This window comes from Zootoca vivipara, chromosome 16, assembly GCF_965207765.1.
Source record: "Zootoca vivipara chromosome 16, rZooViv2.hap1.1, whole genome shotgun sequence".
Classification (NCBI taxonomy): Eukaryota; Metazoa; Chordata; class Lepidosauria; order Squamata; family Lacertidae; genus Zootoca; species Zootoca vivipara.
The window spans coordinates 36,540,172-36,558,036 of record NC_142599.1 but is presented as its reverse complement, the minus strand read 5'-3'; the positions used below and the strand labels follow the sequence as shown (position 1 = coordinate 36,558,036).

General features: G+C 44.8%; 1 protein-coding gene and 1 long non-coding RNA gene across 3 annotated transcripts in view; one reads left to right on the top strand and one right to left on the bottom strand.

Moving 5' to 3' along the window:
• The window catches only part of LOC148683185 (uncharacterized), a 56,885-nt gene that overhangs the window by 30,733 nt on the left and 8,287 nt on the right, over nt 1-17,865 (top strand). Inside the window, exon 3 of one of the 2 annotated variants that reach the window (XR_015947404.1) lies at nt 14,193-16,817. The exons of the other annotated variant lie outside the window; for it this stretch is intronic. This is a non-coding gene — a long non-coding RNA (uncharacterized LOC148683185). Of the gene's footprint in view, nt 1-14,192; nt 16,818-17,865 lie in introns of those variants that run through there. 2 annotated transcript variants of the gene reach the window in all.
• Nucleotides 4,655-7,823, bottom strand: LOC118076441 (uncharacterized). Its single transcript, XM_035099201.3, has 2 exons — nt 7,683-7,823; nt 4,655-6,123 (listed from the first exon to the last, which is right to left on the bottom strand). The coding sequence occupies exon 2, from the start codon at nt 6,081-6,083 to the stop codon at nt 4,944-4,946; it is 1,140 nt and encodes a 379-aa protein (XP_034955092.3). The 5' UTR covers nt 6,084-6,123; nt 7,683-7,823; the 3' UTR covers nt 4,655-4,943.

The window sequence follows — 17,865 nt, the reverse complement described above, 5'->3', positions numbered from 1 at the left end:
TTATATTCAACACTGGAAATGCTTTTGATTCAAGAAAGGTTTGAACGTCATTTAGTTCCTTGTAGCTTCCACCTTTTTTTATGTGGAGCTAGGGCAGGAGTGGTCAGCTCCCACTTCAGTTGCCTGATTCTCCCCCACCCCCAAAGACCAATTTGGGCAGTGGTATCAAAAAGAAAATAAAGCACACCGGAAGATGCCTTATGTTGAGCCAGGCCCCTGGTTCATCCAACTCTGTATTGTCTGTCCTGATTAATTGTGGTTCTACAGGGTTTAAGGCAGAGAGACCAGGAGTCAAACATTAGGAGCTTTCCTTATCTTCTTATTATCCTGCCTTCCAGTTTACTCTGCAGTTAAGAGTCTGTATCAAGGGTGGGGAACCTTCGACCCTCCAGATGTTGCTGAACTGTAAGCAGGGCTTTTATCAGCCAGAATTTACTGGAGCTCAGTTTCAGCACCTCTTATGTGGGTGTAAGACAGGCATCCCCAAACTGTGGCCCTCCAGATGTTTTGGCCTACAACTCCCATGATCCCTAGCTAAGAGGACCAGTGGTCAGGGATGATGGGAATTGTAGTCCAAAACATCTGGAGGGCCGAAGATTGGGGATGTCTGGTTTAAGAGAACAAGGGAGGTGTTCAATGTAAGTTCAGGCACCCTTTTTCTAGAAAAATAGCATTGACTATAAGTCCCATCATTCCTGGCCATTGGCCATGCTTGGTGAGGCTGATAGGAGTCCAATATCATCAGGAGGACCAAAGCTGTACCACTCAGATTTACATTGAATGCTTGCAGCTTTTCACAAAGCTATCATGTTGGCTACAGTGGGTGCTTTATTAAAAGCTTGTGAAGATATGCCATGTATCTGAAATAGCCCTACCCAAGCACAAGATGGTGCTAACATCATTATGAGGACAATCCCAAGCTCTGGAGAAGAAACTTTAAAAGAAGAGAGAGAATGCAATGAAAATCCACAGAAAACCATTTTTTAGAATCATAGAATCATAGAGTTGGACGAGACCACAAGGGCCACCCAGTCCAACCCCCTGCCAAGCAGGAAACACCATCAAAGCATTATTGACATATGCCTGTCAAGCCTCTCCTTAAAGACCTCCAAAGAAGGACTCCACTACACTTCTTGGCAGCAAATTCCACTGCCGAACAGCTCTTACTGTCAGGAAGTTCTTCCTAATGTTTAGGTGGAATCTTCTTTCTTGTAGTTTGAATCCATTGCTCCGTGTCCGCTTCTCTGGAGCAGCAGAAAACTACCTTTCACCCTCTTCTATATGACATCCTTTTTTATATTTGAACATGGCTATCATATCACCCCTTAACCTTCTCTTCTCCAGGCTAAACATGCCCAACTCCCTAAGCCGTTCCTCATAAGGCATCATTTCCAGGCCTTTGACCATTTTGGTTGCCCTCCTCTGGACACGTTCCAGCTTGTCAGTATCCTTCTTGAACTGTGGTGCCCAGAACTGGACATAGTATTCCAGGTGTATAAAAAATATCCAGGGAGAACAGAGAATGCCATGCAGATGTGAATGCTGTCAGTTGGCGTGAAAGAGAGAGAAAAAAATGATGCAACGCAGGTGGGGTAGAGGGGGGAAGAAAACATGGAGTCTCATGGATGAGATCATGGCTGGAACAGGAATGATCCATAAAGCAGCTTTTTGCTGCTGTGCATATTAGGCACCGATGACTCCCCCCCCCCCCCAATTTTTTGAAGCAACCAGATCTAGTTTGTCAATCCTGGGTTTATACATGGGTCAAAAGCTCCATAACAACTTGGTTCCACAATTCTTTGAGACTCCATCATGAGAACTGTAGTTTGCTATGGGTGCTGAAAGTTGTTAGGAGGCCGCTACCGGGTATATCGCTCACAGAGCTATGATTTGCAGAGTTCCTGGGAAGGTAGATAAATTGGTAAAACTCTCTGGGAATGGCAGTTCTCCGAGGGGAGCAAGGACCTCTTAAACTACAACTTCCAGGAACTGTAGGGTTGCCATATTTCCAAAGGAAAAAGTCCTGAAAAAAAGGGTATGGCCTCCCAAAATTTAACTCCACCAAAACCCCAGACATTTGCTTCAAATCGTAAAAATCCCCCTGGGTGGGCATTTAGGCCCCCCAAAAGAGGACATGCTCAGGATTTCCCAGATGTATGGCAACCCTACTAAGTGCAACCCCCTCCACACAAATAAATACTGTATATGAATGAAGCAAAACCCTGTTGCCTGCCCCTATGTGGTGAGACATTGAACTGCAGGTGACAGCATCCTTGAGGAAGTACCTTCAGGCCCTGGGCTAAATCTGCCCACACAGACTGACTATTGAGCACTTCTGAGCTGGAAGGCTTCCTACTCTACTTAACTCTTGCTTGGAAAACATGGTTCTTCTGAGGTCTGGCGTATGCCATACCTGCCAAGTTGCTGTCGGAGAAATAAGGGACCGGGCAGAAGTAGCGCTGCTGCCATTTTCGAACTGGGCAGAGCATGCTCAGAAGTGACTTTTGATGCTGCTTTGCCCAGTTGCAAAATGGCCGCTGCGCCAGAAGTCACACTGCAGCCATTTTGGAACTGGGCAGAGCGGCATCAAAAGTCGCTTCTGAGCATGTTCTGCCCAGTTCCAAAATGGCCACCGTGCCAGAATAAACCGGGGGGGGGGATCCGTTTTTTCAGCTAGGAACAGCTGGAAAAACGGGGATTTCCTGGGGAATACGGGAGACTTGGCAGCTATGCGTATGCCTATATCTCTGGTTCTTCTTTGGTCTTGACTTCTACATTGTCCTACTTTGTCCTTTGATTCTCTTTTGTCCTATAAGCTCACTCAACAATCCTGCTGATGGATTTTTCTAAGAACATAAGAACAGCCTGGCTCTGCTGGATCAGGTCAAGGATCAGCTTGGAGAAGAGAAGTGTGACGTCAACACATGTCTCTCACATCAGATGCTTATCACTTTCATTTCCGGCCTCACCACCCCTGTCATTAACATGGCTTAACTTCAGGCAACAATGGGGCTGATGGAGACATTGATAGCCTGCTCCTCCATAAGGTTGTCCAATTCTCTTTTAAAACCATCCAAGTTGGTGGCCATCACTGCTCCTGGGGGAGTGAGTTTTACAGTTTAACTATGTGCAGTATGAAGAAGGACTTCCTTTTGCCTGCCCTGAATCTTCCAACATTAGGCTTTATTGGATTTCCACAAGTTCTAGTGTTTTGAGAGGGTGGGGAGAGAACCTTTCCATAAACACAACAGGGAGGAAGAGACAATTGGCTGGCTCTGCCTGTCATTAGCTCCAGTGGCGTCTACTACAAATCCAGCCTCACCTGTCCCAGTGGGCACAAGCCACCATGTAACTGAGCCATGTGAAAAATAAAACTGCAACCCATGAAAGAAATGTATTCTTAACTTAGGACCCCAAGGGGCTGCCTTTTAAAAAAAAAACTGGAACAGCAGCACCCCAACTTTTGTTAACTAGGCTCTCTGCTGTGCTTGTAGTTAGCAATGACCTTGAAGAACCAACTTGACCACTGCTTATAGATCATTCCTAGTTGCCAACCAAGACCAAATATACAAAAAATCTGACTGGATAGAGTGGAGGTTCTGGTCAAGACTCAGTTCAGTAGTCATCTGCTAAAAAGGATCCATCTCATTGTCTTTAAGAACATAGTTTCAGCAGATAGCTGTACTTAAAAACACCTTTCTATCCCACCCCCTGCAAGCCAGTTGTATCTTCTACTATGTTCTTCCACAGGTGAAAGGCATTGCTGGCCCTCCAGATGTTGTTGGATTCCATTTTCCATCAGTCCCATTGGTCAAGCTGATTGGCAGTGGAGGCTGGTCTATTTGGGTGAATGGGACATTGACCCCCTCCAACCTCAGTCTCCATTTGGCCAGCCCCCACGTGTCTGATGACATGTCCAGGAGATTGTCCGGCCTGTAAGCTTCCTCCTCTTAGTCTCTATGCCGGGCATCCCCAAACTTCAGCCCTCCAGATGTTTTGCACTATAATTCCCATCATCCCTGACCACTGGTCCTGTCAGCTAGGGATAATAGGAGTTGTAGGGCAAAACATCTGGAGGGCCGCAGTTTGGGGATACCTGTCATAGAGTGTCAGCTGTTATCTACGTTCCACAGATGCCACAAAGGGAAACCCTCAGGAAGGACTCAAGCAGAAGAGTCCTTTCCTCATTTGTGGTTTAAGGAAGTTGGTATTCAGATGCAGTACTGCCTCTGAGCTTGAAGGGAGAGCAGAATCATCATGGCCAGGAGCCACGTCTTCTCTTCCACAACCCCCCCCCCCCAATCATTGAAAGCCATTCAAGTTAGTGGCCATCACTGTCATTTATGGGAAGGCATTCCAGATTTTAACTATGCTGCCCTGAATTTTCCAATGCTCAGCTTCACTGAATGTCCACAAGTTCTAGAGTATTGGGGGGGGGGACCTTTCCTCTAACTGCTGACAATGATTTTATAACTGCTTTGGGTTAGTTCTTTTTTTAAAAAAAACAAAACAAAAACCTTTGGTTAGGATAATTGTGGGATTTCCTTAGTGGGAAGCAGTATACAAATTTAATAAAGCTAGACTTAAAAGAGGCATGTGGCAGATGGATTATGTTAATGGCAATGGGGTGATGGAAGAAGACACGGCAGATGTGTTGATTCTAAGTAAGCTTTATTTAATCCCTTGCATTAAGGGAGATTGAAACAAGGATATCAGCAGCAGTGGGTGGATGAGGAAACTCCCATCCGCCACAAACACACACACATTCATAAATTACATTGAAGAATGAGCCACACATTGAACATACAAACATAAAATGTCATTGAATAATGAAAGGGCAAAGCAACATGCAGAAGTGTTTTGGGCTTAACATGATGTTGTCAGGACACTGGTGTGAACTGGCAAAGTTAGCTTATCTTTGGTTGCTTGACAAATGTTGCATTTTACTTGATGCTTGGCATTGGGCATACCTGCTTTGTTTGCCCCATGCATGGTGGGACAACAATGGGGCATTTGGTCTGTGAGGATCCACCACCAGATCCACCGCTGCTGCAGCAAACAGCTCCGCCACTGCCACTGCTGCAACAGACAGCTCCTCCACCACCACCACCACTGCCACCACTGCTTCCGCCAGATACGACAATGGTTTTGCCACCTGATCCTCCACCTCCTCCTCCACCACCACCACCAGATCCTCCTCCAATCACCTTAACCCCACCTGAGCTTCCACCACCGGATGAGCTACAACAAACTGCACCACCACCGCCACTGCTGCCAGACGAGCTGCAACATACTCCACCACCAGATCCCCCACCACTTCCTCCACCTATGATGATGGTTTTCCCACCTGATCCTCCTCCACCTCCTCCACCGGATCCTCCTCCAATCACCTTAACCCCACCTGAGCTTCCACCACCCGATGAGCTACAACAAACCGCACCACCACCGCCACTGCCGCCCCCAGAGGAGCTGCAACATACTGCACCGCCACTGCCTCCACTAGATCCACAGCAAACCCCTCCAGATCCTCCACCAATAACTATGGGCATCTTTTGCTGGCCACCTCCATATCCACCACCCATTCCACCACCCATTCCACCACCCATTCCACCTCCAACGCAACATCCAGAAGACTGGCCACTGCCACTGCCACCGGATGATCCACAGCATACTGCGCCGCCGCTGCTAGCTCCACAGCAAACCCCTCCAGATCCTCCGCCAATAACCATTGGCATCCTTTGCTGGCCTCCTCCATATCCACCTCCATATCCACCTCCACTACAACACCCAGAAGACTGTCCGCCTCCGCTTGGTATAATGATGATTCCGCCGGACTGTCCGCCACCGCCGCCGCCACCACCACTGCAGCAACAGCAGCCTCCAGATCTTCCACCGCCAGATCCTCCGCAGCAGCCTCCTCCACCACGCATTTGCATCATTCCACCGCCTCCTCCGCCTCTTCCACAGCAGGATGAGCCTTGGCCTCCACCACCGCCACTGCCTCCAGAGCAGCAGCCGCCACCGCCGCCCCTTGAACCGCCGCAGCAGCAACAGCCGCCCCCGCTTTGTCTTTGCTGGCTCATCTTTCGGCTTCTGTGTGGCAGTTGCTTCTGTGAATTAAGCCTGAAATAGGACAAAGAATGGTTACGGCACACTGATGACTGCGATGCTCATTTCTGAAAGGGCCTAGTTCTCAGGGTGGTCACTGAGGCTGCAGCATCAGGTGGTGGATCACATGGTTGAATAATATATATAGCCCAGGACCAGTTTCCTTGTGAGATTCCCTCTGTATACATCCACTCAACAGCTTTGATCTGTGAGACTGGCACTGTTCCAGTTACCATATAATACTCATTGCACATTTGAAAGAAATTGGTCTTTCCCCCCGATTGATATCAGATGGGTGTCCTCACTGTAGTATATAGTCTGCCCCTGCTTAAAAATGTTACTGTTTAAGCCAGCCTATCCTGAAGCATAGAAGGTTGGTGTGTGTTTTAACCTGGCTTTTAGCTTCTCAAATATTATTTTATTATTCTTCGAATGTTTTTTAAATAGCTGCTTTTAACAGATTTTTTTCCCCTGACAACTTTACTGCCTCATTCTTTTTGTAAACCTCTTTTTGTAAATGATAAAATGGTACTGGTATGTAAATTTTGCGAGCTATGGATAGATGGCCAAGTGGATTGATATGATTCCACCTGCCTTGTAAGCATATGTAGGCAGTGCAAAATCAATCAATCAATCTCACACATTTAAAAAAATCAGCATGTCAGGGTGGAAGGTTCTAATTAACTCCCTAGCCTGCTATGTTTCTATGATTTTTTTGCCGTAGATCACTGCTGCATTCCCCCCCCCCCTGTTTTGTAGAGTTTTATCAACATTCTAATATTTTGTTTAAAAATGTATATTAAGGATTCAAAACATTTTTTTGCCATTGGTATTATTTTCTGTGCAACCTACATGAAAGGCAATGTCGAAATTAAATGGTTTTTTAAATAGCGGAGGATCCTTTCATTAGGTGATCCTGCCCCGGTGCTTTAAAATGGTGCAACCCAGTGACTGATTGACCACCTCCAGAATCCCTAGCTTCATCTCTCTGTTTTCTGTACTTTCTGCCTGGAATCTCTTCCCTCAGTGCTACCTGGCTGGCTGCCAGCTAGCAAGCCAAACCATATATCTGGTGTAGATATGGAGGCCAGATAATGTGAATGACATCGCTCCCCTGCACCAGTTAAGCAGGTTGGGCCCTGCAAACTGGGCATGTGTATAAGGCCTCTTCTGGGAACAATTCCTCAGTGAACCTTTGTCTGACAGATTTATCCCTTGATAATCATAAAGGATTAAGGTGCCTCTTGGAACAGGTTTAGGGTAAGATGCACTCTCTGGCTTAGCTGCAGCTATCATTCAAGCATTGCTATTGGGGAGGACAAACCAATTCATTTGCTGTGACCTCAGCTGCTCAGGTACCACCACCCATTCCTGAATGATTCTCCATTCCTCATTGACATCTATAAGAATGTCTCTCTCCCTCCATTGAATGCAAGGAATTGCACACTGTATCAAGAAGCCAAATCAACCCTTTGCAGCCTCCTACCCAAATAGCATTACCGCTGCATCAGTACATAGCTGAAGATGTTTCCATCCATCCAAAGGGAAGAGGATTATCTGAGCATTGAGCTTACCTTGTTTAGCAGATGTGCTGGAACGATGGAGAAGTCTCGATGGATTCGAATGATGAGCTTGGGGACCAGAGATCCTCTTTATACCCGTCTCCTGGCCACTCCTATGGGAAGTGAGGCACCCCAGGAATGGTGAGTGACACAGTTACAATCTCCCTTAACAGGTGGCCTCTTCCAACCCAAGATGCCTGACAAGTCATATGAGATCCATATCTCTCTTTTGTATCACTAGTTATTTTATGGAATGTAAACAGCTTAATGAAGGTGCTCCGCCTAATGAGTAAGTTCCTGCTTTGTAGTGGTGCCTCACATATTTGTGGGGGCTCTTGATGGGTGACATATTCAAGGATGGGTTTTTTAAGGGGAGTTGGTGGCTCCTGATAGGCAAATCAGTTTATATCCAGTCCAAACAAACAAACAAACAAAAATTCATTCCAGTAGAACCTTAGAGACCAACTCTAAGCTCTCTATGTTGGTCTCTAAGGTGCTACTGGAAGGAATTTTTTTATTTTGTTTCGACTACGTCAGACCTACACGGCTACCTACCTGTACCCAGTCCAAATTATTACTGTACTTATTTACCCATAAGTTGAGAGACATTGGTAGTGTAGTGCTTAGAACGTTAGACTAGGACCTTGGAGACCGGGGTTCAAATCCCCTTTTGGTGATGAAGCTCACTGTTGTGAGCTTGGGCCAGCCACTGCCTCTCAGCCTAAATTACCTCGCAGGATTGTTGTGGGGATGAAATGAGGAGGGGGAGAACCATGTATACTACCTTGAGTTCCTGGAGAAAAAGGAAGGATACGAATTCAGTATGTCAGTCAATTAAGTCTCTTCCCTGCCATTTCTGTATTTATCCAGCTAAGTTCTACCTAGAGTCAATCTATTGAAAACAGAGCACTTAAATTCATCTGTCTGTCATGAATAGGATAAGCACTGCATTCTCTGTCCCGACAAGTGCAAGCTGCTTCAATAATAATAATAATAATAATAATAATAATAATAATAATAATAATAATTTATTCATACCCCGCCCATCTGGCCGGGTTTCCCCAGCCACTCTGGGCAGCTTCCAACAAAACATTAAAATACAGAAATCAAACATTAAAAGCTTCCCTTGAGATGCCTTCTAAAGGTCTGGTAATTGTTGTTCTCTTTGACCTCTGGTGGGAGGGCATTCCACAGGGTGGGTGCCACTACTGAGAAGGTCCTCTGCCTGGTTCCCTGTAACTTGGCTTCTCGTAGTGAGGGAACCGCCAGAAGACCCTCGGCGCTGGACCTCAGTGTCTGGGCAGAACGATGGGGGTGGAGACGCTCCTTCAGGTATACTGGACCAAGGCCGTTTACATGCACACACCAGGTTGTGTGAAAGAGTGTATACTTGCTAATTTGCACCACTCAGCAATTGTGTATATTGACACATTGGCTGTACAATAGGGGAATATTACATTTGAATAATTTCATCAGTGTAGAGACTGTTTGTGTACATGGGTTCAGAGACTGTACAGTTGCTGAGTGTAATGTGTGGACACCCCATATCAGTGTTTGAGCAGGGAGTTCTCTTCTGCTGGCCTTGTGGCTCCAACGTATTTCCAATAAAACAGTAAAAATAAATAGACATAGCCAATTTTGTGGGATCATTTTCCAGCTCCGGTGACATATAATATAGTATGAAACGAATGTGAGATAATATGAAACTGAACCTACAGTTAAATGGAGTATTTTTAAGAACTGTGCACACGCACACACACGCACGCGCGCGCGCGCACACACACACACACACACAGAGAGAGAGAGACAGACAGACAGACAGACAGACACAGACAGACAGACAGACAGACAGACATCCCAGTACGACTTGCTGCCTGATTTAGGGCTTCAGAGTGTCCCCAATCTGAACCAGGACAACCTGGGGCTGACCTGATCCAGATCTCAGACCAGACACAAACTGGGAGTCTTTCACAGTCTTTAATTAGGGTTTAACTCCCTAATTAAATGTGTGCACAGGGAGACAGAGCCTGTTCCTCAATGTCTGACCCCCTTGCAGTTTTAAAGCCCTGGATCACTCCAGTTGGACATGATATGAACCAGGGTGATCTGTGGTTTCCTCAGCCTGCTCTAGCTGAATCCCATGCTGACTCAAATTGATCCAATTTAGTTCGAGATCTGGGGTCACAGCCACACACTAATGTTACTGAATGGTGGTTGTCGGAAACCACAGGAGAGGAGAGTGTTGTTGAGCTCGTGTCTACCTTTCACAGCAAGAAAAAGTGAACATGGGTAAGAGGCTGGGACATTGAGTTTTTGCTAACATTATTCACATTGCTACAGATAATATATGTACTTTGTGGTATTTCATTGCATGTTTCCCAAGCATATTTTCAAAAGATTAATATTTAGGAACATAATTCGGGATAATTGTCAACTTCGTTTTTTATTTAAGAGAGTGCAGCTGCCCATTTAAGAAGGCGGTTATGCCAGACATTGTTTTATAGCTTATTACTTTAGCCAATGTGATGTATTGATTCAAGGCAAAAATTCAAACAAATTCATGGAGGAGTACTGTAGGCTATCGATGGCTACTAGCCTGGATGGTTCTGCCCTGCCTCCATAGTCAGAGGCAGCAAGGCTTCTGAATCTCACTTGCCAGGAACTGCAGGAAGAGAGAAGGCTCTTGCGCTCTGGTCTTACTTGTGAGTTTCTCATTGAGGCAACTGGATGGCCACTGGGAGAACAGGATGATGGGATAGATCAGGCATCCCCAAACTGCAGCCCTCCAGATGTTTTGGCCTACAACTCCCATGATCCCTAGCTAGCAGGACCAGTGGTTGGGGAAGATGGGAATTGTAGTCCAAAACATCTGGAGGGCCGCAGGTTTGACATGCCTGGATTAGAGTGTTGGACTAGGACCTGGCAAACCAGGGTTCAATTCTCATTCAGTCATCAAGCTCACCGGGTGATCTTGGGCCAATAATTCATTCTTAGCCTAGACTTCTTCACAATGTTGTTGCCACCTTGAGCAACTGGAGGAAAAGGGGGATATAAATGCAACAGATAAATAACCAATAAAATGAATGAATGAATAACACAAAGCATATATTTCAGCACATACAGATGATTGGCAAGTTTCTTCTTCTATGAATAACCCAACTTGGGTAATTGTAAAGGTGGTTTATTTAAATCCCCTCTTTGGATGACTTGTATTGGGGTCTACAAAACAAGGGACCACCAACACGTTGAGTTTTAGCAACTAGAGAGATATGGAGTATAGTATTGTCTCAGCAGCTACAATTTGTCCCAAATAGTCATGCTAAATTTATTTTATGCTGTAATCCAGATTTGAAGATAAAGAGGCAGCCTTTTGTGTGTGGAAGAAACAGACTGGATATGAGATGCATACATTAGATCACCTGTTTAGATGGAGAATTGTTGCCTTTTCCTATTTTGCTGCTTGAATATAAATGAGAGGCAAGTGCAGAATTGAATTGCCATCATTTACTAGGGTCTATTTATGGTCTATCTGCTTTAAAACCTTCACCACCTCATACTATATTGTGGGGAATTACTGGATCCTTGCAGAATGCTAAATCCACATCTGTAGTTTACTGTAAAAGCTTTATGAATATTTTAAAGATTAATGTTCAGGAACTCAGAGAGACATGGAATAGAGAAATATAATGCGCCACACAGCCTAAATAATGGGGAATTGCTTTGGAATTTGAAGTATTTGAAAAATCTCCTTACTTTAAATTGTGTTTTATGCAGCAAAAAATTACTCCAAAATGTTTGTATAAAAAGTATAGAGGTTGTCATTTCCATACTGTCATCTTGGGGAGATGGGCCCTAGGACAGAAAGGAGGGGTAGGGTGTTTCTTTAAAACACACACACACACACACACACACATACACACACACACACACACCAGTGGCTATGGAGCCTTCCTGGTTTATGGCAAGTAGGGGGACCCCTGACCATTAGGTCCAGTCGTGGACGACTCTGGGGTAGCGGCGCTCATCTCGCTTTACTGGCACTGGTGTGCTTTTGAACTACTAGGTGGGCAGAAGCTGGGACAGAGCAATGGGAACTCACTTGGCCACACAGATTCAAATGGCCAACCTCCCACTCTATCATCTATCTATCTATCTATCTATCTATCTATCATCTCTCTCTCTCTCTCTCTCTTTCTCTCTCTCTCTCATCTATCATCTATCTATCTATCACCATATATCATCTATCTACTATCTACTATCTGTATGTGAAGTTTTAAATTCTTATAGCAAAATGTTTCAGCTTCCACCTTCATCAGTGATTAAGTGATTAATCATCTTAGTGATTGACTCCATCCTCCAGGATCCAGAACAAAGCTGAATGGAGTGCTGTTTGATGCTTTCATCACACAAACACTCTCCAAATGTGTGTGTGTGTGTGTGTGTGTGTGTGTGTGTGTGTGTGTGACTAACAGAGAGGGACCCAGGTGGTGCTGTCATCTAAACCACTGAGCCTAGGGCTTGCTGATCAGAAGGTTGGTGGTTCGAATCAGCATGGCAGTGGTGAGCTCCCATTTCTCTGGTGAGATGAGCACCACACCCCATAGTCGCCTTTCACTGGACCTAACCGTCCAGGGGTCCTTCACCTTTACCTTTTACCTCATAACAGAACAAAGTTGTTCCTGCTTTAATTTATTTACATGGCAAAATTGTTCATCTTCCACCTTCATTAGCTGCTCTGAGAAAATGAAAGGATGCTGTTTCCAAAATGGCTTTAGTAGAGCTTTGAGGATGCAATGATTAAAAGGGATTCATTCGCTGAAGCTGAGTGATGCATGTACTATCCTCCAGGTTGAGGGCAAGCTGTGTGAAAGGGTCCATACGTTCTCCCCCCTTTGCTGAGATTGTTAGATCTTTTGGCATCTTTATAGCAATTATTGCTAAGGCTACCTTCACATAGCTACGAACATGAGTTTGACCAAACTGCGGGAGGCAGTGCAAGACAGGAGTTCCTGGCGTGCTATGGTCCATGGGGTCACGAAGAGTCGGACATAACTAAACGACTAAACAACAACCTTCACATACATTTAAAGCACTTAGCTACCATTTAAAATAGCCATTGTTTCCTCTAAAGATTTCTGGGAAATGTAGTTTGTTAAATGTGCTGAGAGTTACTAGGAGACCCGTATTCCCTTCCCAGAGATGCAATTCCCAAAGCTTCCTGTGACGAAAGATGGATTGCCACTACACCATAGGAGACTTGAGACAAATTAGGGTAACAGATTATATTTATTAAAATATAACTATAGGTTTTCCCAGTAGTGATGTATGGAAGTGAGAGCTGGACCATAAAGAAGGCTGATCGCCGAAGAATTGATGCTTTTGAATTATGGTGCTGGAGGAGACTCTTGAGAGTCCCATGGACTGCAAGAAGATCAAACCAACCCATTCTGAAGGAAATCAGCCCTGAGTGCTCACTGGAAGGACAGATCCTGAAGCTGAGGCTCCAATACTTTGGCCACCTCATGAGAAGAGAAGACTCCCTGGAAGAGACCCTAATGTTGGGAAAGATGGAGGGCACAAGGAGAAGGGGACAACAGAGGACGAGATGGTTGGACAGTGTTCTCGAAGCTACGAACATGAGTTTGACCAAACTGTGGAAGGCAGTGGAAGACAGGAGTGCCTGGCGTGCTCTGGTCCATGGGGTCACAAAGAGTCGGACACGACTAAATGACTAAACAACAACAACAAAAAACAGGGCTGCTTTCAGGTGTCCTCTAAAATACTCCCCACACACTGTGTACTCCTTCGGTGCATGAACCTGACATGTGCATCATGATGACCCTGTTGGCCAACGTTCCCTCCATTGTGCCTGCTGGGCCCAAACTCCACTCCACTCCACACTACCCAGTCAATCAGAAAACACTCAACAGTGTGAAGATGGCCAAAAACCCAGTGACACGGGCCAACTGGTGTTACTCCCCCAAATATCCTACTCAGTCCCGCAAAAAGGGCAACTGAACTGTCCACACTGCAAAAGGTTGGGAGGGTGGGGGCTTCAAAGAGAAGAGGGGATGGTGCAAGGTGGAGCTGGCTTAAATAGCCAGATCTCCACCACCTGGCATAGGCATAGCTGCCAAGTTGTCCCTTTTCTCGCGAGGAAGCCTATTCAGCATAATGGAATTTCCCTTAAAAAAAGGGAGAACTTGGCAGCTATGGGCATAGGGTCAAATGCCCGTATGTTCGGGAGAGATTATCTCTCCCCTTCTAGAGGGGAGCACCATGTGGAAAATGTGCCCCCAGCCATTCAAGGGTGGTATGGAATGATGGCTAAATAATGATCAGCACTCGTAGCCTGAACTTTGGGGAAAAGAGGGAGTGATTAATCTTAAGGCAATCTAGAGCTACAAAGAGTAGACTTGCCCTGACACATTTTGGGAAGCCTTTCTGATGGTTTCTCCTTCCCTTGAAATGCCTTGGATGTTTGTTGCTTTTGGTTAAGTTCAGTCTCGACTCTCTTCCCAGGTCTCACCACCAACCTGGCTCATTGCACTGTTGAATGTGTTAAACAACTTCCATCTCTCAGCAATGTGTCTGGTGAAGGCAACAAATGGAGGACAACCCACACTGGAACTTGAATTATGACCTACAAACGTGTTTTGCCCACACATAGGTACAGAGAATGAAGACACAAAACAACAGTGCATGAATTTAAATATGGGTCACAAATTCATAAGCCTGATATGCAGCATTCTTGACTAGTTCAAAGCAACATTCCCAAACTTAAGGCAGGTATGAATGCTCCGGAGGAGGAAAAGTCAATCAAAAGAATCACAGGGGCTGGAAGAACTTTCCTCTAAGGATCAAAGAAAGCTGCTTTATGGAGTCAGAACAATGGTCTATCTAGCTCAGTATTGGTTACACAAGTGATGGCCAAACTTGGCCCTCCAGCTGTTTTGGGACTACAACTCCCATCATCCCTAGCTAACAGGACCAGTGGTAAGGAATGATGGGACTTGTAGTCCCAAAAATAGTTGGAGGGCCAAGTTTGGCCATCACTGGTTTACACAGATCAACAGCATCTCCCTATGGTTTCAGGTGTGGGGCATTCCCATACCTCAAGCAGGTATACCATAAAACAGTGGTGGCCAATGTTGTGTCTACCAGACTCCCATGGACTACAGCTCCTACCGTCTTGACTGATGACCATCCTGGCTGCGGGTGGATGGGGTTTGTTGCCCCTGCCAAATGGGGTTGGTTTGCGTAAGCCATGCTTTTCCACTCTGATGTACTCTGGAGTTAGCCCATGGTCTCCCTGGGACTTTCCCTTTTTTAATTTTTAAAAAAAGATCTTTATTTCAATTCTTTAAAACATTACGAAAGTATTACAGAAACAAGGAATTTACAAAATGTAAAGAAATTATGAAAATACCAGAAACAGAAAATAGAAATGAGTGATCAAAACAAAACAGAATTTCATCTAAACTTCTACTCAACACAATGTATAGCAAACATTGTGTGTGTGTGTGTGTGTGTGTGTGTAATTTAAATCAAAATGAAATCAAAATATAGAAATTTCAAAAAAGAAAAAGAAAGAAAGAAAAGGAAAAAGGAAAAGAAATGAATAATAATAAATATTTATGCTCCTAACGGGTGTAAAACCAATTTTTTAAAAAAAGCTGGGAGATCAAATGGGGGGGGATTAATGAAGAAGTAATTATCTTGTTAGGTGATTTTAATGGAGTGATTAATCCAGATTTGGATAGAAAGAGCAAAGGAAAGAAAAATAGAGGGCAACCACCAAGGAATTTCTTGCATATAATAGAAAATTTTGAATTAAAGGATGGTTGGTGGTTAAAAAATCCCAAGGGAAAAAAGTATACTTATTATTCAGGAGCGGGGGAAAACGGCGGCAAGGATTGATATGGTGTGGCTATCACAGCTGCCAAGTTCCGGCCTGAGAAATAAGGGACTGGACGGGAAGTAGCAGGCCAGAAGTACCGCTGTCGCCATTTTGGAACTGGGCGGAGCATGCTCAGAAGCTACTTTTGATGCTGCTCTGACCTGTTCCAAAATGGCCACCGCACCAGAAGTCGCGCTGCAGCCATTTTGGAACTGGGCAAAGCAGCATCAAAAGTCGCTTCTGAGCATGCTCTGCCCAGTTTCAAAATGGCCGCCACGCCAGAATAAACCGGGAGGAAACAAAAAAATCTGTTTCTTCGGCTGGGAACACCTGGAAAAACGGGTATTTCCCGGGGAATACGGGAGACTTGGCAGCTATGGTGGCTATCCATGAAATTAATAACAAAGATAAGAAAATGTGATATCCTAACTAAATCTATAACGGACCCCAACCCAGTGATGGTAAGATTAAAGGACAAAGATAGAAAGATAGGTAGATGGCGACTAGATGAAAGAATTCTATTTTTTTAAATAATAAATTTTATTGATTTTAGATAATAGAAAAAAGAAAACATACAAAACATATTGTCCACCTTATTCTAGCCCCCCCCTTCACAAGCCCCCTCCTGCCACGAGAGAGTCCCATGAAAAGTGGGCAGTCGGAGATGGTCCATTTTATAATTGGGTTTATCCCCACCCCTCCCCCCCAGAACCCCTCCCTGCCACCAAGAGGCTCTAGTATGGTAGGGAGAGATGCAGGCGAGTGTCCACCCAACTATCTATCTAAACAAACCTTATTGAATAAAACCCCAAAACACAACAACAAGACTGTTCTTATGTTCAAGTCCTGCTTGTGAGCTTCCTGATGGGTCATCCGGATGGCCACTGTGTAAATAGGATGCTGGACTAGATGGGCCTCTAGGTTGATCCAGTGGGCTGGTGTTGTTGTTGTTGCTGCTGCTGTTACAATTTATTACTTGCCCTTTACTGTAAGGTCCCAAGGCAAGTTGCAACAATTAAAGTACCACATTAATACTAATATATAATATCACAAAATATTAAAACCACTTAAAATTGTGAAAGTAAGTCGGGTCTTGAAAATATACATTTGTTCATAAGCCTACGATATAATACAGTGGTACCTCGGTTTGCAACCGCAATCCGTTCCACGGAGGCGGTCACTCGCCGAAGCGGTCGCTTCCCGAAGGCATGCTTCTGCGCTTGCGCAAAGCACTGATAGAGCATTTCTGCACACATGGACACTGCACAGATCACGTCTGTGCATCCGATGCTACAGAACCCGGATGTAAACGCTTCCGGGTCCATGGCAGTCGCTCATCGAAGCGCTCACTCTCCGAGGTAGTCGTAAACCGAGGTTTGACTGTATTTTTGGATGAAGACAGCGAAAAGGTGGGGAAGAACTGATTCGGGGGGCGTGGGATTACAACAGAGGCAACAAAGCTGGCACCAAACCACATATTTACCAGGTCTTTTTGAAATAGTGATGGACAAAAAACTATAGAAGGAGAGCTCTCTATTTGAAAGTCAAAGTCAAATTCATGAATGGAAAGTTAAGCAACAGCCAATTACAAGTCCCCAGCTGTTTAGAGATAAGCATCTCCTCTCTGTATTCTTAACTATCAACCACAAAAAAAAAAAAAACACTTCTTGTATCTTGGACAGTTGCACCACTTGAAATCTCAGTGTAAGCTTCTGAGAACAGGGAGCTGCCTTATTTATTTGTTATCATGTTGATTTCAACTCCTCCACTGCCTCTTCCATTGAACTCCTTACCACTCCTTCAGCAAAAAGTCCCATGGTGGATTGCAAAAATTTTAAAATGCAAGATTAGAATCAGTTAAAGGAATATACAATCAGAATGATGGAGAGGGTCACATATCTCATTTGAAAAGGATCCAGAAAATCTTTGGTACATGAAGCTATCAATGAAGACTGCCAACATAGCATGTGTTTACGGACTGAGAGTTGTCACATGATTCATGAGTAAGGAATCCCCAAAGTGTCTTCTCTATCAGCAGCTGGTGTTATGGTGTGGTCTAAGATGCCAGAGTAAATAAAGTCTCCCTCTTGACGCTTCTCGCTTCTGGAAACAATATGGCCCTTTGGCTCCTGGTGCTATTCACCTCCCTTTCCTTGCCATGTGATGCCTTGCCTGTACTCCCCATGACAATGACCTTGGACTGTATTGCATCTCAAACTCTGCCTTCCTTGGCAAGCTTTTTGCTAAGAGGTTTATACTTTCTTTTAGGTTGGGAGACTAGCCCCTAAGTTGATC